Raw genomic sequence first — 23,094 nt, 5'->3', positions numbered from 1 at the left:
AACCTAACCAGCATTTGGCACATCTTGAATTGAATCCTGACTTGGCAGGATTAATTTTTCATGATGAATTTCACCCTTGGCAAGATATATTTAAGAAATTAGTAATGCGCTTGTACCGTATAAGCGTGTGTAAGAGGCGCACCCCTATTTTGAGCATCCAAGCTATGAAGAAAAAAAATTTGCGGCATTTTTTGATACTATCGCGCGGTGTCGCAGACGTATGCTTGGAATTTCGACAGTTATCGAAATTTCCTCTTTTAATACTAATTGAAAGAGGAAATTTTGATAACTACGGCGGTAATAGCGGCATTAGAGGGAGTAGAAAGAGTTCCGATCCTCTCTTCGCATACGCCGTTGCTCTACGATGCTTGTCCTATTCACGAACAATTTTACTTAAATGCTCTCTCAGGAGTATTGCAATAGAATTGCAGCCATGGAAAATTTTAAAGCAAAACATGACAGGCACATAGCATGAACCTTCCCAAGAGATTGGACAACAATCGGGGCAATCTCAGCGCCGTAGGATAATAACCACGTCGTAGATTTAACGGAGCTCCTCTCGGCCCTCCATCAGCTGATGCCTCTGCCGTTTGTTTTCCTTTCCGAGACCCCACAGGAAAATATCAAGTTACAGGGGAACAATGGAAATGTGTTTCATCCCTACCCCATCTCAGCAACTGACCTTGATCGATCTCCCGGTTTCTGGAGACCAAATGCTAGGTGAGTCATCTACTGAGCCCGAAGATATCTCGATAGCTTTCAATAATTGTATGACACGCACGAGGTTTAAAAAAAGATAGAGATCTAATGCAATGCATATCTGACAGAATTTAAGTTTTTTAAGCTGTAATTTTTTGACACAAAGATTTATTGTTACAACAAGGCTACTAATATTCAAAATAGTCCAAACAGCACACTTTCGGAAGAAACAAGCATAGCATAAGCGCATTCAAACAAGACAAGACGGACTGGAAACTTCAGACAACGCAAACTGCGTATATCACATTGCTGCGCCTTCGCCCCTTCGCTTTGAAGGTAACGACGTCACATGCCAGATCGGACGTGTTCGTCCCTTGCTCCTTCGCTCATAGCCTCGTAGCTTGAAATATGGAGGGGAGGGAGCGTGCTCCTTCCCCTCGACCTCTCTTTCCGCGCTCTTCATTTGTAAGCATTTCTGATTTCTTACATCCACAATTTAATCCAACAATGAACACACTCGTTCGAATTTTTTAAAGCGCAGGTTTTGACTCCAATCTAATTTTCAGTTGCAAAAATCCTCATATTAGCATCTGAAGATGATTTTTGAAAAATCAGGTGCTCAGAGTAATGGAAATTGCTCGGCAAGACAGATCTTGACTACTAACCAGGTATGTCCTTCAAAACTATGTGTTTCTCTACGTTTGATAAGCGATTACTATATGCAGTATGAATGCCGCGGGATGCCCACTCATGGCAGTAAAGTTAGCGCGCGCTTCGGAGCGAATCACCCCGCGCGATCTTTTCAATGCTCACCTCTGAGATACCGACGTGACGGCGTAATGCTTACAAGAAATTCAAACAGGAGCATTTTAAAAAAACGTCACTAAGGGAAACTCCCCTGCCTGCCGCTTGTTTTTGACCTAAGGTTTCAGATGACTTACTCACGCTGAAGACCAAGGCCACTCAGTTCCCCTTGGACTTGCGACCGGTAAAGGGGAGGGGGGAAGATTAGAAGTTTGTGTAAGAGGCGCACCCTTCTTTTCGGCTGTAATTTCTGGGAAAAAAGGTGCGCCTCTTACACGCGCTTATACAGTATTTATAAATTATATTATTGATTCAATCTTTATTTAAAACGAAGCAATTTTACCAACTCATGCCTCTCATACTATTTTTATGTTATATTTCGTATTTGGATGGTCGTTCTAATTGAAAATTCTTTTATTCATTATAGCTTTCGAGCAATAATACAGTACATTGATGACCAGTTTGAGAGATTTCTCCGTGATGAGAGTGGGCTGAATCGAAGAAATATTGTGGACAACCGAATACACTGCTGCTTTTACTTCATCTCCCCGTTTGGCCATGGGTAAGTAGTCTTATTTAAGACATTTATGTGTTCTAATATAACATGCTGACATGCCATTAGTCGCTACTGCTGTGCAGTATCCCTTGGACCCCTTCTCAAAAGAGACTCCCTCTGCTGGGAGCAGTTTGCTTTTGGATTTTGGTCCATTCAAAGTATATTTGGTGTGTAATGAATTTTAATACTCTGATAATTTGCTCCTGTATAAGGTGCTGACATGCCATCTCTTTCCTCTGCATATTGAATTTCATTTCCTTGAGCATTGAAAGACAATTCTGGCTGGCCTATGCTTTCAAACAAACACTTTGTTTGAGGATCAGTTGGTTCTTAAATTTTTTCAGTTCACGGTACCGCTCCGGTTCTCCCCAATGGGTTCTCGGTTCTCGATACTTGGTTCCAAGGATGAACTCATATTATCTGAATTAATGGCAAATTTATATGAGCAACCACAAGAAGTGAACGAAAATAATTTCACTAAATACAGTGGAACCTCGTTAAAGCGAGTACGGGCTATAGCGACACCCCCGCTATTACGAGAGATAGCCGATGCACCGTCAATTGACCCTATAATAAGCGTGTTAAAAATTCGTTTTTACGAGACCCTTTCGGTGTTGGCTCTCGCCATAGCGAGGGTTTCACCGCCGGAAGACTTTCATCAAGACTCCTTAACCTCTGTAATTGCTAGCGATCTGTTAGAAATGAAGTTAATGGAGTGCTCAGTCTCAAATTTATGTGGTAAACTGTCGTTCGATAAATATAATGATTGACGAAACAATGCTTTGCATGATTTTTATTCAGTGCGGCGCTTAAAAATTGTTTGAATAGTTAGTCGTTATTTGAGTAAGGAAATTTAGTGACGCAAAAAAACATCGCCTTTCGTCTGGATTTATGCTTACGTTTATCGGATAGATGTTTATCTGTCGCCGCACCACTCCTGTTCCTGTATATCTGTTTGCAAGAGGTATATTGCCTATTATTTGCTCCACCTCCGGTAAAGCGACAATTCGCTATAGCGAGTGTTTATTAGTGCACCGTGGGGTGTCGTTATATCGAGGTTGCACTGTATATTTTTTTCTCTGTGGATTTTCGTACGATTTTTGCATTGTGGGTAACTCCCGTAAAAGTTATCACCGTGGCTAGTCCTGTTATACAAGATGTAAATTAGGAGGAAAGCTCTGTAAAATAAAACTTTAGATCGTCTGCATAATTTTATTTGCCAAGTAAAACAGTTTAAGTACCACTTTGTTTAAGAATACACGAATACGGATTTATCACATTACATCGGACAGCCACTGTTTGTTCTTCCTCCAGGTTTTGATTTTAAAAATTCTACTTTTTTACCCTATTTATTCTTTTTTTGCTAGAAATATTGCCTGTAGTACTGAACAGGTGTTCAATGAAAACAGTAATGGTTGATTTTGATTTTGAAGGCCCGCACGAAATATGCTTGCAGCACAGTTAACACACTGCATAGCATCAGGATCAATAGTTAAACTTCGCCAACTCCTGATGATATCATCTGTTGATTTGTTGTAACTTGTGGGTCAGCTCAAAACATATTCTGTATTCTGCAATGAAGCTTAAATTGTTGCATTAATTGACAACTTATTCACATGCTTCACTGTCACAGTTCTCATAACCTCAACAATAAACTGCTCAATACGTTGGTACAGCGACACTGTGGATAAACTGAGCAGCCTTGAGCTAATGCAAAATTGTAATGCTGTGTTGCAGGATAACCACACTTTTCGATGCCGTGCATGGGTTTGTCAACTTATGAATAAGCTCTCGGAATGCATCATGCTCCTATGTCGAAGAATTGCTGTATATGCACATGATTCATTCCTAAGTCCACTTTCAGACAAAACAATTTTCCGCTGGCCGCTGATCATTGCATTGTACATGGCTTGCCAAGAGTCTTCTCATCTGAAAGCCACCAGAATTTCACGTTAACGGCAGCCTGCGAAATGTAGTTTTGTCTGAAAGAGGTCTCAGTGTAGTATTGTGTACATTTCACACTGTAGATGGTGCATAGCCGGACTGGATTGAAATGAGTGCTTTGCCGTCAACGAAGCGATTTGATTCGTTTGACACAGAGACCAGTGGTGAGTTGAAAGAATGGTGCCATGCCGTGTATGTCAGCAGGCAAAAAGTCTGCTCGTTTGAAAGCGGCCACCACTATGGAAATGTTCCAATGTTGGCGAGAGCGACAAACTGACGAACCCTCAAACCAGGGTTCTCACTCAACCGTGAAAACCTTAAAGCCGTGAATTTACTATAACATGAAAAAGCCGTGCATTTCATCATAAAACCTTAATAATCTCTCGAACTTGATCATGGAACTATGGTTGTCTGATCAAAAGAAAACTCGATACGTCGATCATGTTTCAAGGTCAGTCTCATCTGTCAGGACACTGTGCGCACGCATGTATGGGCGCACGCATATTCTAAGTGCAATTATTGGTCCGTGTGCCACGACGACACATTGATGTGGTGAAAAATCAGGCTCTTCTTCACTTCCCTCGCACCCTACCCACTCCATTTTCCCACTCACAACCTGTAGCCGGCCCTGAATGTTGTCGTCGATTGGCGGCGTCATGAGAGGTAGAGGCTCTTGCATTGCGTCCTGCGTTTGCAATCACGGCATCTGTCGCGGTTGATAAATTATTGTCTATTGCTACGTGATCAATATATCTGCCCAAAATGGCTCATCAACAGACCGTGAATTGGAACCCTGTTATTGCGTGTGTGCAACTATCAAAAGTAAAAATTGTGGATGCCATGCGATTGGAATGTAATATATGCATTTTTTTAAATTATTATTATTACAGTGGAACTTCGATCTGTCGTTCTTTGGGGGATGGATGAAAAAAAAGATGAATGCGGGAAAACGATCGAGGGGGGATTGTTTGTCCGGGTTGCCTATGTCCCAGGATCCGCTGGATTTTTGCGAATTATGATATTCATTAATGGATTCAAACGAGATTTTAGCTGATTACAGGAATATTATTACTTTATCGAAACACTTAGGACATTTTGTTGATTTGACTTATCTCTCTTTCTAATATCGTAAAGGAACAAGCCGCCTTGCTAAAATATGTTTGCACTCCACTCGGAATTTTCACTGCTATTATGCATTTCTGTCTGATGTAAAAATTCTTATCCATCAAATGCCATTTCAATTACACGTATTTACGAGATAAATGTGCGTGTTATGCCTCAAACAACTGATTTCGCCGTCACAGTGATTGGTTATGAGATGGATCAAGAAGGCCAAAAATAGTTTATTATTTGAAATGTTCCTTTCTAGCAATTAAATTTTTAATATGATTGAGGCAATGTGGTGTTAGTCGTCAGCGGCACGCCCACCTGATCCTCGGCTTCATCCCACTTCTTGTTTTCACCAGGGATCTCGCTCTACCCCCACCCCTGCCGTTATGTGCTACCGTACATACCGAGGCGTTCTGCAATATTCACGTATTTCTAGCCCGGATTCTTTTCTTCATCATCAATTATTTTCAGTCCATCTTTTAAAGTTCTCACTTGTGTCTTCGGAAGGGCCATGGTCCGAAGACGAATAAGAATAAAACTAATGAAAATGAAACCGGACTCCATTGAACCCACACGGAAAACACTCGCTAGTTTTAAGTCAATCCACCCCGGATAGTACGGAACCACTCTTACGAGGTGAAGTCCGGCACTAATGCTTTCGCGTACGGCGTAGGCAGAGCTTACTGCAGAGGGTGAAGCATGACCATATGACTGCGCAATGAAATTTTTTATCCTATAGAGAAGGCAACTTACCCACTCATTTCTAACAATAAGTAGCTTAGCTCTAGATGAGCAGATGAATTCAGATTGCTAGTAGGGAGAAACAAAATATCCTGAGAAGATATCGCTTCGTTAGCACCTCAGACAAGTGAGACTTGTATCATAACTCGTTAAGTGTAACCAGACGCCCTGTTTTCGAAAAAAATCCGCATCAACTGCCATGAAGCTCACTATCAGCTGCGAGGATATCGATATTCGCCAGAAATCACCATCGTATTATTCCAACTATTTCTTGCTTAAAATGGTTAAATAACGTTAGAAATACGTCGTGTTTGGTATCATACTTTTTTGAATTACGTGCACATCACTAATATCTCAATCTAATAAAAGTATAATACCAATTGCCGAAATTCATTTTCACACACCTTTCGGGCTAATCGGTGATTCATGCAGCAGTTGACCTCCAGAGGTGGGGATCTTTGAAGCGAGTCAGCTAAAAAAAAGTCTGCGGTCGAGAAAGGCGGAGGCGTGAAAAAGGCTTCTTTTGTTTTCGAGTAACTTGATATTTTCTTTCGAAGCTAAGGTCTTCGTAATACGATCCCTGCTTGAGCTGGGACCTTTTTTTATTTCGGAGAAGAGGAAAGCTTCAACCGGGGGGAGGCGAGTGCTGAATGGAGGGGGATACCGGATCTTGTGAAATGCGCTAATGTAACTATCCCACGGCACTCTGCTTCTCCCTATCGCATTTCAATCTCCTGGGGAAGATTCAAACTATGTGTCTGTTGTTATTAGCCATAAATAACACGTTGTAAACACTTCGTCTCATTTTTATCAAACGATGAATGCGGGAAAATTATTCGACGGGACCGCGATCTTCAAACGATCAATGCGGGAAAACGATACTTCGGGGAACGATAGATGCGGGAAAAAATTACATTGTCTTTATGGAACTTAATTTGGGACCAGGAGCAGCGAACGATGAATGCGGGAAAACGATGAATACGGGAACGATAAATCGGGGTTCCACTGTATTATTTTTTTTTTTTTTTACTTTTTGACCTTGAATATGCTGCAGATCATTTTGGCTTTGGGTGCCAAATTCAAATGCTTGTCACCGTTCTGAGCCGGTTCCAAAGTACCGACTTTATGCGATTGGTTCTTGATACTGGTTCCACAGGCAAGAACCGGCATTACTGAAAACCGGGTACCTGAACCGACCCATCTCTACTTTTGTTCAATAGTGTGCACTCTTGTGAATAACTAATTCACTCCTTTGAGGCAAAATTCAGTCTCGGACATTGGACGACAGTCACTGGGAATTTCTGCATATCTTGTGCTGGCACATTTTTGAATCTATTGTTTTGTAGAGCAGTATTTTTTTTAGTGCTTAGAATTTTGCATGGGTGCACGGTCACTGATTTCTACGTTCATTGTGAGTAATTGCTAATCATTTATTCATTTCAAATTATCTGATTTCACTGGGTGGTATAGTGGATATGTGTTGGTATGAGTGCAACCTATTTAGGAGACCCCAGCCAAAATGGGAGAGCAGAGGGACACGATCAATCGATTACCCTGTGAAGTGTTTGATGGTAAATGCGAGTATGCACCCTCCATTGTGAGAGATTCAATCCGTGAAAAACGTTCACCACTGATGCTCGGTCGCTGTAACTGATACATAGTGATAAATGTTGGAAATGAAATTAATGTGGAGTGCATCAACTATACACTGTTGTATATGATTAATAGTAGCGGGCGTAACTTGGTGGAAATCCTTAATCCAGGAATAGATGAAATAAAAACCCTTGAAAATGTTACGCAGTAACGAAACCATGGTCAGTAGGCCGGCCCTTATTTTTCAGAATTGCGAAAAGTTATGTTTTCCTGGTCTCAAAATGATCCAAATGGTGTTTATATTCACGTGTTAAAATTTGGTTTCTTTAAAATAACGGCAACCCGTGCCCCAAGGGCCCTAAGTACTAAGGACCCTCAATTGAGTTTTTTGGTGCCAAAAAAGCGCCATTTCTATGTGAAACGTAAAAGTAAAGCCCTTTAGGGCCGATTTTCTGTTTGTTTTAACCTATCTTTAAGCGTTTAGGAGATATCGTCCGTCGTAATGCAATCCCCCCCTAGGGAGCCACCCCGCACCGCGGTACCGCTGAGGTATGTCCCTCACCACTTACTAGAAACTTCCCCTCAACCCCCTCGCCTCCCTCGGCAAAGACTTCGCTCCTGCTGTCAAGATCTAGCCTCGTAAGAAATTTGCTTACGTTAGAAAGAATTTAATTGCCATAACAATACTTCCAATCCAAGAGATCAATTTATTTTCACTCTGTCCATGAATTTCGGTATATTAACCAAAATAAAATATTGTCATTGTATTTCTAATATTTCACTGGCATCCCATATTTGGCAATTAAAGTGCCTTTCCGCACGTAAGGGTTGTATTGCAATGAAAAGTCACACTTATTGTTAGAAATAAATTTTGAAAGCTCTCTTCCTTCAACGTGACTGCCTAAAAATCTTGAATTAGTTTCACTCCTCTCGCTGCACAATCATTTCCCAATTAATGACCCCGAATAATTTGCAAATCGTTCTTGTATGTTCATCACATTCTCGCATGTTCACATCAAAGAATGCAATACATATATACAATACATTAAATAGCTTTCTCGAATTAGTGGTGACAAAATTTTGTATAGATACCTTATTCATGTCTTTACGTTTATAGAATGCCTTCTTCGGTGGATGATATTTTCCTACACAAGACCACATACGGCGTATCACGTTTTTTTCACACCTAGAAATGGATCCGTCAAAGAATGACTGGCATTCCAACTCCTCACTCATGTACCACAAGTGGTTTGAAAAACCTCTTTTGTGCTGCTTTCGCTATGTCCAGGTTAACACTTTCCTAATTAACAATTCTTTGTAGGAACTGCGGGTCACTGATGGGAGCTAATGCAACAAAAGGAGCGGAGAACCACATCTTTTCATTTCTTCTAGAATATATTGAAATCTATTCAACCAATAACTGCATTTCGTTCTCCCTTTATTTGCGTAAAAACTTTATTTCTTCAGCCCAAGCACATTTATCCGAGAGATTAACTGCACTTTCCTCCTCGCGCGTCAAAAATGCAATGATACCGCTCCTTGCAATGTCAAGCAAATCATCAAGTTTTGTTACGAAAGATTCTCTTCTCTTCATATCCACTGAAGTTCGCGCTCTCTTTATGCCGTTGCACGTTCATCCATTCTTTGCGTTATTTTTCTAACTTTTCAATCGCCTTATTTTCCGTAACAACAGGAATTCTAGTTTTAAGCTATGGATGAGACGCATTTCTCACGGTTTTTCTCGCACTAAGTCTTACAAATTTCGAACCCATTAGGTGATAGAGAAAACACACAGTACTTCTCTCACTGTCGGTAAAATTGAGCCGAGTATTTCTTCACTTTCTTTTAAAACCAGTTCAATGCCTGGATTTAGTCTTGATTACATGCCTTTCCTTGTTGGTCTATTCTTAAAATGAACGTTCATGGTAAAGTATTTATTTCACCACTTTTCACCTTACATCCTAAAAAGCTTAGCACTTCCTATCCTTTGCACACTATACACAAGAACTATCTCTATCTATCTACAGTGATCTACATCCGTGAACTGACTGCCTCGTTTCTTCTTCCTTGAATATTTCTATCTACTGTTGGAGCCCTGGAAGCCCTGCTCATTCCCTTCGTTCCTTTATTATTCATAGACACATTTGTAACATGCTTATAATATTTTGTACATAAAAAGCACTTTGGAACAAAGCCTGCTGGAATGGTTTGCGGCCGTATGGCGGCAAAAATCAAGGTTTAAGGGGTCGGTATCCAGTACATAGGACGGCGTTGAAGGGTTAAAATTGACATTATAGGCTTTAACAATATTAATCATGACACAAGGGGAACAACCTATTCAATACTGTACCACTAGCATGTAAATCTTGTCATCAGGAGCAAAGTCTTTGCCGAGGGAGGCGAGGGGGTTGAGGGGAAGTTTCTAGTAAGTGGTGTGGGACATACCTCAGCGGTACCGCGGTGCGGGGTGGCGCCCTAGGGGGGGATTGCATTACGACGGACGATATCTCCTAAACGCTTAGAGATAGGTCAAAACAAACAGAAAATTGGCTCTAAGGATCTTTACTTTTACGTTTCACATAGAAATGGCGCTTTTTTGGCACCAAAAAACTCAATTGAGGGTCCTTAGTACTTAGGGCCCTTGGGGCACGGGTTGGCGTTATTTTAAAGTAACCAAATTTTAACACGTGAATATAAACACCATTTGGATCATTTTGAGACCAGGAAAACATAACTCTTCGCAATTCTGAAAAATAAGGGCCGGCCTAATGGTCAGTCACAATTAAATACCACGTGGAATTAGCCAAGTATTTATGTCATCTATTCCTGTACGTTTTTAATTGTGTCCTATTGTTTACAGTTAATTTTCTGGAAAATACGGCAGCATTAATATGCTCTACGCTTAAAAATATTTTCAAAACATACCGCCACACACGACTAAGTTTTTGTAGCTATATCAGAATTTATTTTGTTTTACTCACATATATTTATGGATTCTTCATTAAAATTTTGCAGGTATTCATTATGTGAATCAAAAACTTACATATTGAATGGCATTCTAGTTACAGTAAACTCTTGATTTTACGAAGTCAGTGGGACCGGAAAATTGGCACTTCGTAAAATCGAGTTTCGTAAATTCAAACCTTTTTCATAAGTCACGAAAAAAATGTTTGCTTTTGTTTCTTCCGCCGTTTTTTGTCTTTAGTGGTCTTATTTAAATGTTTTCGGTGGTTATTCTCGGTATAATTCATAGAGAAGGCTTTTTGCTATCGATTTATCATGTGAAAAATCGTTAAATAATTATACCACTATAAAATTCCCATTTCTTGTTCATACTACAACATCAACGATCGCTAAAGAAATTCCCGACCAGTTTAGAAAACGTAATCAAATAATGAATTGCAATGTTTATTATAAGATTTAACAGTTATAAATTTGTGGTTAGGAGCCAATAGCTACTATTAAGTATGTAAAAGATATTTGTTTCTGACACCCACGGAATTTTAGCGGCAGCCGGCCTAACCGCCATTTATGTCGCCCTCTATCGCTCAGTGACGAGAAAAAAAGAAAAACAAGGGTCTTAGCCCGTTTCCAAAATAGCCTTCGTAAGTTAATATTTCGAGTTACTTCGTATTTTCAGCAGAATGTGCTCTATTTTCACTGAGATTCAATTACGATCATAAATAACGTAGGATGTGATTATCTTCTGGCGAATATTTGAAGTAAATTCTGTTTGAGTTCTCCGTCCGACTACTGTGTTCCATCATCTTCGCAGACGTTGCCATAAAAGACTTAATTCTTCATCAGGACTGTATTCTTCATACCGGGTGTGAGGTGACCTGTTCATATAGTATGTTTCTCTCCTTTTATGCCGACAGGAGCAAGGTTCCAACCGGAAAACGACAGGAGAAACATCTTACTGTATCGGAGAAATATAGATAGAAACGTTATTATCCACATTGATTGTTTTCCTACAAGAGACGTTTTATCATTTCTCAACGTGGTTAAGTATTGGTTCGCTAGCGTGAATTCCCAAAAAATGACACGCAAAAACCTGTACCGTCACCTCATTTAGTTTTCGTGTTCCTTTCTCCGCCGTATTGAAAGTTAGGCGAAGGATCATTGACATAGAGAGAAGATTTTCTTAGTTTTAGCACTAAAAAATAGTCGCGCCATAATCGTAAATAAATATAGTGTGGAAAGAGCAAAGAAATTAATTTCAATTGAAAAGTCAGCTGAGAAGAAGAGAGACAATTATAAGCGCGGCACCATTTTCCCGATAGTGGAAGATACTTCTTCCGCCTCTCTCCGGTTAATAACCTCCCCCCGTTGCAGGTAAAGATGAACCATGCCCTTCTCCACAATCGGGGAACGTTCCCAGTGGGTGGGGTGAATAAGAGTGGGATGGGGATTGCTTGAGGGAAGAAATGTGGTCAGCACAAGGACTGGTGAAGGGGGCAGGACAAAGAAGGGTGGGGAAATGGCCTTCAGCTCTGCCTCAGTCTACTTTTGGGGGCCGTATTTTTTTGCGACGCACACAAGCTCAGTCTCCTTAGGGAGGGAGTGAATGGGAAATGCTGGGGAAGGAGGGGTTTGGGATGCGTAAGGTGGGTGTCAGCAAGATCAGCCAAAGGCGGCAGGAGGGAAGGGACGGCTTTGGAAAGACAGAACCACAGCATGGGAGAACGGGGAAGCGCGTGAGAAGAAAGTTCATGGTTAGACTTGGAAGTGCGTCTTCATTACGAGAAGCCTGAAATATAAATTGGCGGTAAATAGAGCCCAGTACTTAAGATATTTAAGTTGTTCATTCACAAAGGCCAATATATACACGAAAAGATAATATGGCGCGGATTGCATGTATCAACGTCCATTTCGGGATGTTATTAATTTCTGTTCCCATTTATAAAAGTAGCAAATAGATTTGAAAGAATGATAATCATGAATAAAAATATCTAAATCGATATCCAAACGCACATGAGCAAAATAGATGAATGTATACAAACCGATCCATCGCAAGTAATACCGCTCAAGCTTCTTCCGGTATAGGACTTTAAAATTCTGGATAATGCCTTGGTCCAAGGGCTGGGACTTGCTAATCGAGTTCGGGGGTAAAAAGAGGACTCGAACATTAGCCAATTTTAGATCTTCCACGTATTTATGAAAGGTGGCACTATCCATTATTAAAACAATTTTTCTGTTCTCTCCAGCAATTTTTCTCTGTAGACGTATAACCGTTTGCTGGAAAATTTCTCGGGTCATCCAGCTGTTTTTATTTGCATGGTAAAAAACGGGGAGGGGTTCCAATTTTACATGTTTTAAGCACCGTGGCCTTTCAAATTTCCCAATGACAACGGGCTTATTTTGTCCGTGCCTGTTTGTTTGACGCACAGCCCCACAGTAACACGCACTTTACTCTTTTTCCCCCCATGGCACCTTTGCCCTTTGAAACCCAGGGTTGCGTCAGGTAATGCATTAATAAGCTCTTATAAAAAAATTTTTTTTAAAAACCAGCCTTTATATTTAGATTACAGGGGATGAGCAACGTTTATATATGACACAAAGCAAAAAAACTCAGTGACCCCGAAAAACCAAAAGTAAAGTATTAAAAAAGTCACTATATTTATTAAATTTTCAGTGAATGGTAAGCCCCCTATGTTTCAAAATGCCACCCCTATGCTTTTAAATGCCTACCCCTATGTTAAAAATGCCACCGCGTACGTTTTATGTAACGGTAAAACAATATTCAAACATTTACAAAACCTTACAATTGTTAATAAATATATGAAGATCATAATTAGCTGTTGTACAGTTTTCACAAACTTTTACTGTGGTCGCAAAACACGAAAATCGACCATTTGGAACTTCTTAGATCAAAAACATGTTTTGGGGGGCTATAGGTTGACTGGGGGGTGGTTAAAGGGGGGTTGGAGAGAAAAAGTTATATTTTCATGTATTGTCATCGGAAATGAAGAAGTGTGCAAAATTTCAGCGTTTTTGCTTCACAGGAAGTGAGTCAAATTTCAGTTACAAGATTTGTACCAGACAAACAGACAAACAAACAGACAGGTTGGTGAGTTCATATAAAGGCTGGAAAAAATAGCCCAGTTTCAGGGGCCAGCGAGGGTGAGCTCGTCGAGGAAAGGGTCCCGGATTAGGGACCCTTCGAAGTGCTTCGGCGAAAAGTAGTCAAGTAGTCTTCGAAGTACGTTCACAGCAGTGCAAAGGGTTAATTAGGGGTGTACGAAATACTCCGTGCGACCTTCCTGACATGTTAAACTACGAATTATTGTCGATGCTATGTTTACGAACAGGCACGTAAATAGGGGCATAATGTCAGCCGCGATATTTTAACTTAACTCCTACTCCCCCTAAATTCCCACAGTGAGGTTTTTGGCGACCCATTTCTCTCCAAAGTTGCATTATCATTTATGATTTCGCACTTTTGATGGACCACAGTTGGAAGCGCTGATTTTTTAGCTACTTACGCCGGCGTAACTAGTTTTGTTGACAAATTTTTCGCCGTAGTTCGTACAAACGAATGCCATTTGCTCCTAGGGACCGAGCCGAGGTTCGTAAATTCAAAAAATTTCGTATAATCGAAACTTCGTATAATCGAATAGCGCCATGTATTTAGCATAGGCTTTTCACCGGGACCGCAATATCACTTCGTTTAATCGAAAACTTCGTAAAATCCTGCTTCGTAAAATCAAGAGTTTACTGTACTCCTATTGTTTTGTGGTCATAAGGGAAAGCATTAGGGATGGTCGGATCAGATACCTCGTACTCAAATATCCGTGGATATTGCCCTTCATCAAATACATTGGATCATGATTCGCGGAATACATCGGATCTGGATCCGAAATTTTAAATTATAGCTTCAGTGAATGCAATGCTCCATAGAAGTGGAAAGAGTTCCAATTCTCTCTTTGAATGCACCATCGAACTGCAATGCTTGTCCTACTCATGAACCACTTCATTTAAAAGCTCTTGCAGTGGTTATGTAGCAGAATTTCAGGCAAATATAGAAGGCAAAATACGACTGGCGCATAGTGTGACTCATCCTAAGAGGATGAACAAACATCGGGGAAATCTCAGCATCGTAGGATCGTAGGATAATAACCACTTCAAAAGTAAATTTGTCGCAGATTTAAGAAAACCACCCTCGGTCCTGTATCTGCCCACGCCTCTGATGTTTTTTTTCGTTTCCAAGGTCACACAAACCATAAATAATTATTTTTGAAGGAATTATAAAGTTACGTGAGAACAATCAGATCATGTTTCATCCCTACACTATCTCACCAACTGACCTTTTTTGGCCTACCTGCTTTAATTCTCTGTTTCTGGAGGACAAATGCTAGGTGAGTGACTTTGGGCCCAAAGATGTCTCGACATCTTCGGCAATTGGATGACGTGCACGAGATTTAAAAAAGAATGAGAAGGAACGCAACGCATTTCTGATGACATTTTAGTAATTTCAATCCTGATTCATTGCCAGTAAGTGTTCTAGTTACAACTAGACTGTTCTATATTCAACATTGTCCAAACAGCACAGTTTTCAAAGAAACAAGCATAGCGTTAGACCCATCAAACAAGTAGAGACGGACTGGAAGCGCCAATTGCTCATCGCTCTTCATCCCCTCCACCTCTCCTCCCTGCGCTTCTGCTACCCCCACCCCTTCCTCTCAAGATTGTTGATTGCGAGTGTTGGTCTCATTCTGTTCCTGCACCTCGTCACACGTGAAGTCAGTGTTGTTTTAAACATTGTCAATTATGTCTTAGGTTGCACAGTTGCAATTTAATTTGATGATATATTGATAAAAAATTTCATTGAGTGGAAACATTTTTATTGGGATTAGGAGAGCTCAACGTATGCCATGTGCGTGCTCTGTGGCATGAAAATTTCGCTAGGAAGTGCGAAATCCACCTCACTACAACTGAAGCATTTGGGGGTGGAAAACTAGTCAGCATGCAATAAAAAGGTGACAAAATTTGGGGGAAACATGCGTGAGGAAAATTAGAATACCATCAAATAAGTTGAAAGCTTATAAAAAAATTTTATCAGTTAGAATATTAAAATGTGTTTTCAAATATAAATAGGAGTTCTTTTTCACATGTACCCAGAAGAAACTCGAGTAATGACTTTGTTTTATAGCAGGCAATTAAAAATGCATCTGAAAAAAATCCTGCATCCGTCCATCCCTAGAAAGCATTCAATGCATATGTCAGGCCCAGTCTTGCAGTCTTAGCACATGAGTGTCATCATTTTCCGAATGCATTTTCTGTGGGATACCCTGCCCCCTTTTCTGGATGCTGTGTTTCTTAGTATGTATGTCCCTTCACGGAGTAGGGTGGTTGTAGGTGCCAATGGCCTCTCTTCACTACTTACACTATGTAGAAGTGACTGAATAACTTCTTACCTGAAATCATGCTAATTCTTTTTATCCCCAATGTATTTTTTATGTAGGAAGTAGCTATGTTCAACATATGTTGGTCGAAGTGATCTATGACACCCATACTGAGATTGTATTCGAGCAGAATTTTACGTTTCTGAACGTGACTCATTCCCGGGCAAATCTGTGGCTAACTCTGTGCTCGACACGACGACCTACAGACTATTGATAGGTGAAAGTGGAGCAATAGACCTCCAGGTCTATTGCTCCACTTTCACTGTCCTCCAGGTCTATTGCTCCACTTTCAAGACTCATACTCTGTTTTCTGGCCACAAATGGAATTCTACTCCCTTTTGCTCCCTTATGTTTTTAGCTCATCAGTTGGGTTGTTTACATGGCATATAGCATTTGGGAGGTCCTTACATTTCAATTTTTCGAATTTATTTCAGGACACTCCCTCATTTTATGCCAATTGGTGTAAAAATATGTCCTGTAAAATATTATTGCAATTGGATAATGGGAAGATGTGCCGCATCGCACTCAGAGTGACGAAATTATGGCATTTTTGGCTGTTTTTCAGATATGAATGGCGATAGGAAGGCGCTGGAATTTTTAAACTGATTTTTTATGGTAACCAACGATATATTGGACATTTTACATGCTGCATCTAAAATATTTTCCAATAGCGTGATTTCCTATTATTTTTTTGTTACCTAAATAGAAAGATTATCACTCCTGGAGTACGTATTTCACGCTTTTAGATATGTAAATGACGATATCTCTTTTTTGCAATTAAATGAAAAGTGAAAATTTTCAAGGTGCATGAAAACATCTTAGTATTGTAACTTATAGCCACTACCTGCTAAGTGCACATGTACATTTTGTTTTTTTTTTTAATTCGCGGGCACTGTCGAATTCCGATGCGTCGGAATTCGCATCGAATTTTGACTTCCACACGCCGCCGCACTCTAGGGAGGGTATGAAAGGTGCAGACGTGAGAGTGAAAAGGGGAGACGGAATAGACAAGGTGACAAGTGTACAAAAGGGACAACGCGGTGGAAAATAGTGGAAGCAGAGGGAAGGGAAGGAGACTGGAGGAGGAGGAATCGACACCACGGAGCTGTGATCACTGTCTCCTACTGTTCCTCCCAGAAGTGAAATACCACTGTCCACTACTGTATCCCCCCGGAAGTGAAATTCCCTATCCCGGTGAATGTGCTGTTGGTGGGTGTGTACTCTTGGTTGTGGTTTTTATACTTTACTCTGCCCTAGACGGAAGAGGTCGGTTTATTCAATTAATTTGTTTTTTTTTTTTCAAGTTTTTTTTATATGCGTATATCTTTTGCGGGCGAGCCCCAACACCTACCGGAGGTATGTCATTTGGATAATATTTCCCCTTTTTAAAATAATGACCGCGTTGGGGCGAAGTTGGTGCAGGAAGAGAGGGCCCTCTGGGCGGGAGGCTGCAGTGTGAATACTGGGAAAAGCAAGTGTGATGTCATAATGGTTCCGACTGCTGCCATGTGAGGCCACCTTGGTGCGAGGCTATTAGTGCCACTATGATGCAGGCTGCTGGCAGGTACCAGGTAGCCCTTGGCTTAGAGAAGGATTATTAATGCCCTATCAAACGAAGGAAACTTTCCGACCACAGGCAGATTTAATAGGTGATCATTGAGACATTTTTCCCTGAGCTCTGTGCCTCATGCATGCATTGGTAATCTCAGACAATGTAAAACTCCCATCTACTCGTATAGCATCTAGGTCCCTGTGACGTCATGTGGAGTGGCATCGCATGGGCGCCAATCTGGCCTTTTTCAAATGAGGTTAAAATTTACCATTAACATTCGTCTTTACTGGGGTTTCTGAAAATAAATAATTTGTATATTATGAACACACTAATGGTGGGTAACGAATTGCAATCAATGCCTTTCGTTTTTCTTTGATGAAGCAAACTATCCTAATGAGACCATTGGTTCCCCCAAGAATGAGGGCATGCCATCCCTGGCAGACATTTTGGGTGGCGCACACGTTGCATACGCTCAATATTTGTTGATCATTCTCACTCATTGTTAAACCATAAAATTCTTCAGATAAACTTTAAACTTGGTCAATATAACCTTGAATGCTATATTCATCATTGCTTATTGCCAAACGGGCTAATGGGTATTTGGGCCTTTTGATTCACTCTCCATACATAGTTATAACAGAGGAACATTAGTGTAGTTCAAAGATTTTTGCGGCGTTGACCAGATGATCTCTGCTTTCTCTTCGGGTTTTCACCTCATCATGGTGTCACCAGACATGGTGAAAACCCTTAGAGAATGCAGAGATCAGAGAAACATTAGTATCCGAAGACTTCCCGAGCTTTGCGTCGAAGACAATTTTTAAAACCAGCTTGTATATGTAGTGCTGGTATGATAGAATTTGGAAATAAAGCCAGAAACGACGATCAAATACAGTGGAACCTTGATCTATTGTCTTTGAAGGGGATGGGTGAAGAAAGCAATGAATGAGGGGAAACGATCTATTCGGGAATGTTTGGCTGGGTTGCCTATGTCCTAGGAAACCCAGGATTTTGGTGAGTAATAATGATATTCATTGAAGGATTCAAAGAAGATTTTAACTGATTACAGGAATACTAGTACTTTATTGAGGCACTTAGGTCATATTGTTGATTCAATTAATATCTCTCTCAAATATCCTAAAGGAACACACCACCGTGCTAAAAAATGTTTGCTCTCCACTCAGAGAGCAAACATTTTTTATACTATACACATCACCGCAATTATTGATAAAAATTTTTCGTGATTATTCAGTGCCTCAAATGCTTCCATTGGTTTATAGTTATTGTTCCTGTTCGTTTTGCAGAAGTTATGTGAAATAACGTTTCGCATTTGTTTATGCAGACGAAATCGGTGAAAGATGGTGCAACGATCCAACCTTGGAACACTTTTTCTATCATCTTCATTATATACACCAAAAAGTCTGACATGCATACATAATGATGCGATTAAATTGCCGTTGTTTCAAAAATAATATTTTCAAAAAAATAAACTACTCAAGTATCAAGCAACAGTTTACCACATGGATTTGTTTTTTTTTTTATAACAGATCACCAGCAATTGCAGAGATTAGGGACTCTTGGTGAAGGTTTTCCGGTGATGGAAACTCTCGCTATGGCGTGTTCCAACACCAAAATGGCCTCTTAAAAACGAATCTTTTTTACATGCTAATCATAGTGTCAATTGATGGTGCTTTGGCTATCACTGTTTATGGCGGGGGTCTCGCAATAGTCCGTTCTCTTTTTGACCCTGTTCCACTGTATATGGTGGAAGAAACTAAGTGTGTTTTATTACTAATATGGAGCCCTTCCACCATGTACAAGCTTCCAGTTTCAATTTACTTTCAGACTAGGTTTACAAATGAGCTATTGATGTCTCAAGTGGCTGACCTCTAAGGTCGAGAGTTGGAATCGTGGCTAAGCCAAATAATTTTACCACGGCAAACCACCCTTGGTGTGAATAACTTTGCGCTTGATGATGCACAAAGTCACTTGTTTATTGCATTCCTATAAATAAATGTTTGCAAAGCACAGAATATGATGGCACCTGGGTACTTCTGTTCTGTACTAATCAGAGACTTTAAATTGAGGGTCATTTTAATTCTCAATGTTCCAGTTGGTGAATGTGGCTCACCAACAACAACAACAAATGTATTGAGATATGGCATGAGTACAAGGAAATGTGGATTACTAAGGATTTTTTCTGTGGATATTTGCAAACGCGGAGGGACAACCTCCCTCACTTCTAAGTGTACTCTAAGAGCTAAACTCAAATTTTCATCTATCCAGCTTCTTGCCTTTGCTTCTCCTTGTCACTGCTTCTGTCTACTCACCATTTGGACCTTTTGTGGTTTAATAAAAAGGCTAGCTTATAACTTTGCCTCCTCACTTGCTTGGCTTATATACTCTACGCTCTCCATCTTGATTGGGGCAGTAGGTGCAATGAACAGTTGGTACCAAAATGTCATGGAAGCAAGGCATGGGTATGAGTAGAGTATGTATCAGCAATCATCTCAACTCTCCCTCCTCAAGTGGGAGTTTGTTTTGATTGCAGGGACATTCACTTGGCTGTGAATTGTTGGTAGAATAGAATAACGACTCTCACTCACTCTATGTACTCTGGCATAGGGTTAAGAGTCGGGGTAGTTTGTTAAAACACTGCCCATAGCATTTGATTTTTTAGAACTTGGGCTGCCCATTCATGCTGCCTACATGAAAGCAACTCTAAGTGTGCAATTGTTTCCTCCTAATAGGCTGAAACCCTTGGATGTTGAGTTCATGAAGCAGTTGCACAACAAAGTGAACATTGTGCCCGTGATAGCCAAGGCAGACGTCCTCACGAAGAAGGAAGTTCAGCGCTTGAAGAAAAGAGTGAGTACATACTTGCATGATCTGCTTCTGCCATGTTTCATGTCCATCCCATTCCCTATTGAGTGAGTGGTATGAGGTCTTTGCAGTCTGCACCTTTCCCAGTTTGCCTAGTTTACATACGTAGCGATATTTTGTGCTGTATAAGTCCATTAATTTTCATGTTGGCTTTATTTTTATTCCTCAAACTCCATCTGCAAGGTACGAAGCTCTCACTTTTATATTGTGATTTAATCAAACTACAGTGTAATCCCCTTTGATTCAAATAAGGTCTTGAATTTGTGTGTTGGTATCTGAAGTAAATCTTTTTATGCAGGCATTGTTCCTCGGAAAATAACTGGAAATAAAATAGTAAAATATGAATTTCTGTTGTTGTGTGCATTTATAATTGAAAAGGATGAGCATTAGAAGGGCTGGTTACTCTTATTGGGTAGGATGTATGACTTAAGAGGAAAAAGTGATTTCTTGTTGTGGTCTCTGAGCAATGGGATATGCTATGGTGCCTGTATTTCAAATGTAAGTGATTTCTTCTCCATAGCTGTCTCCAAATTCAGCCTAGATGTTTGCATTTTTTTTTTAAATTCAGGGCTTGGGTTGCAGTGGTTATCAGATTTTGAAAATGTTTTCCGCCTGAGACCCTGATATATGCAGGCAACTTATCCGTGTAAGGCTAATTTGATCCTGAAAAGTGTTTTACTCACCCTAATGTATAGCTCTCAGGATAATGCACCACTGAACTTCAACTTCCGAGTAGCTCAATTCAGGTGCGTTTCACCATGGCTAAGCATCATTATGGCCTGCAAATGATATGTTTTATGCCTTATTTGTCCTCCACTTTATGTCTTACTCCCTTGGGGTGGGTACCACAGCAAAGCTGTATGCGGATAAAAATGATATTGCACCCGAGAATCCACTACACTTTAGCACTCTTGCTTGAGGAATTGCATTAAGTTTCTGTGGCGAATATCAATGATTTAAGAGACTATTGAGACACATGTTAATCATGAATGATTGTGAATATTGTGTGGCGCACCATCGCTGTTTGATGGTGAGCAGTCGGAGCTTAGCATGCATGTTAAAAATAAAAATATGTACTTTGTTATATTCCATACTTTATTACAAATGGTACGACCCAGGTATCCGGGTACGACCTAGGAACCCGGGTCGTATTATTTGAAGTTAAGTGTGGAATATAACAAAGTTTTTTTTTTTAATTTTAGCATGAAACAGTTCCACAAAGTAATGCTGGAGACCGTGTCTTACTTGGCATTCACGTTCAAATGCATGCATGTATAGTTAAACACAAAATATGATGGTTTAAAAGGCAGTGGTGCCTTTCATTTCTGAATGATATGAAAAAATAGTGCCTATCACTAAAACCTCTCTATTGTGAACCTCCATGCATCAAATTGCCCAAATTTTGGTCCCCTCCATTACGATATAAAGAGGTTTTAGTGTATTTATTTAGAAAGTCATTTTCTGTGACTGACTTTGCTAAAACTTAGGCATATTTTTCTGAAATACCTCTCATTGTCACTTAAATGACTTTTCCCCATCTTTGTTCCCTCATGTCCTGATTTGCTCTTCATTTCTTCTCTCTTTTGCACCCGTTATGTTTCAGGTAATGGATGAAATAAGCAGCCATGGCATCAAAATATACCCACTGCCAGATTGTGATAGTGATGAAGATGAAGACTACAAAGAGCAGGTAAATCACCATTCCATTTTCATCGGTGATATTCAGCCTTCCGTCAGTTGCAACATTAGAATCGCTGAGTTCAGGCTCAATGCGCTGCACAGGCACTGATGTGAAAAAGCATTGTTAACTCTTAGCATGGCTCAGTGGTACACTTTTAAAGTTTAAAGCACCATTATTAGTGTAGTTGAACACCTGCATGATGCCTTTCATGCTATGCATATTTGTACCCCTTTACATGCTGTCATTCAGCCCTGGACCGATCCAGGTGGGTGTGATTTAACGTGCTCTTTAGGCTATTAGGTATTATTATATTTTAATGTATTTTAGCACATAAAGTCTATAAGATCAGTGTTTTTATTTTTTTAAACTATGCTAAATAATCTGCCAATGATCTGTTGGCATGTATGCGCAAAGCAAAAGGCCGCATAGAGCATGTCAAAACAAACAAAGCGCCAAGGATCTATGCCATCTGTTGGCATGAAGAAAAAACACTCACGCTGTGTCTGTCAGATCAATTGTGCCCGACGGAATGTTAAGAACCACCTCAACTAAACCTTCCCCCACCTCCTTTTATTTTTGTGCGTATTGATGCAAAAAAAATGTGGAATATTCCATGATAATGATTGCAGCACAATCAAAATCCGACTCGGAGGTAAATTTGATGAAGCCTGAATCAGATTGTAGTATTATGGTGCTTGGAATTGTGTGAATCAAGCTGTGTCTTGCATTGTGCAGGTTCGTCAGCTGAAGGAGGCGGTGCCATTTGCCGTTTGCGGTGCCAACACGCTGCTGGAGGTGCGTGGCCGCAAGGTGAGGGGTCGCCTCTACCCCTGGGGCATTGTCGAGGTGGAGAACCCTGAGCACTGCGACTTCATCAAGCTGCGCACCATGCTCATGTGAGTGGCACAGTGAACACAATCTCTTCTTCTTCTTCGTGGCACTAGAGCCCAGCGTGGGCCTTTGCCAGCTGCACCACTGCTCCCCATTCTGTCCTATTGGCAGTTTTCTCCCTCTCACTCCCATCTTGCCCAGGTCACTCTGCACTTGGTCCATCCATCTGCTCTTGGGTCTTCTTCCTTTGAATAGCCTCCCTTTAACCATCCGTTTTGGTATCTCATCTACAGACATT

General features: G+C 40.5%; 1 protein-coding gene across 1 annotated transcript in view; it reads left to right on the top strand.

Moving 5' to 3' along the window:
• The window catches only part of LOC124155338 (septin-1), a 38,975-nt gene that overhangs the window by 7,638 nt on the left and 8,243 nt on the right, over window positions 1-23,094 (top strand). The window contains exons 5-8 of the mRNA XM_046529071.1: window positions 1,931-2,065; window positions 20,152-20,269; window positions 21,888-21,974; window positions 22,701-22,861. Coding sequence (XP_046385027.1) covers window positions 1,931-2,065; window positions 20,152-20,269; window positions 21,888-21,974; window positions 22,701-22,861 — 501 coding nt within the window. The remainder of the gene's footprint in view (window positions 1-1,930; window positions 2,066-20,151; window positions 20,270-21,887; window positions 21,975-22,700; window positions 22,862-23,094) is intronic.

Source organism: Ischnura elegans, chromosome 3, assembly GCF_921293095.1.
Source record: "Ischnura elegans chromosome 3, ioIscEleg1.1, whole genome shotgun sequence".
Lineage (NCBI taxonomy): Eukaryota > Metazoa > Arthropoda > Insecta > Odonata > Coenagrionidae > Ischnura > Ischnura elegans.
The sequence above is the reverse complement of the archived record's forward strand: the minus strand, read 5'-3'. Positions and strand labels throughout refer to the sequence as shown.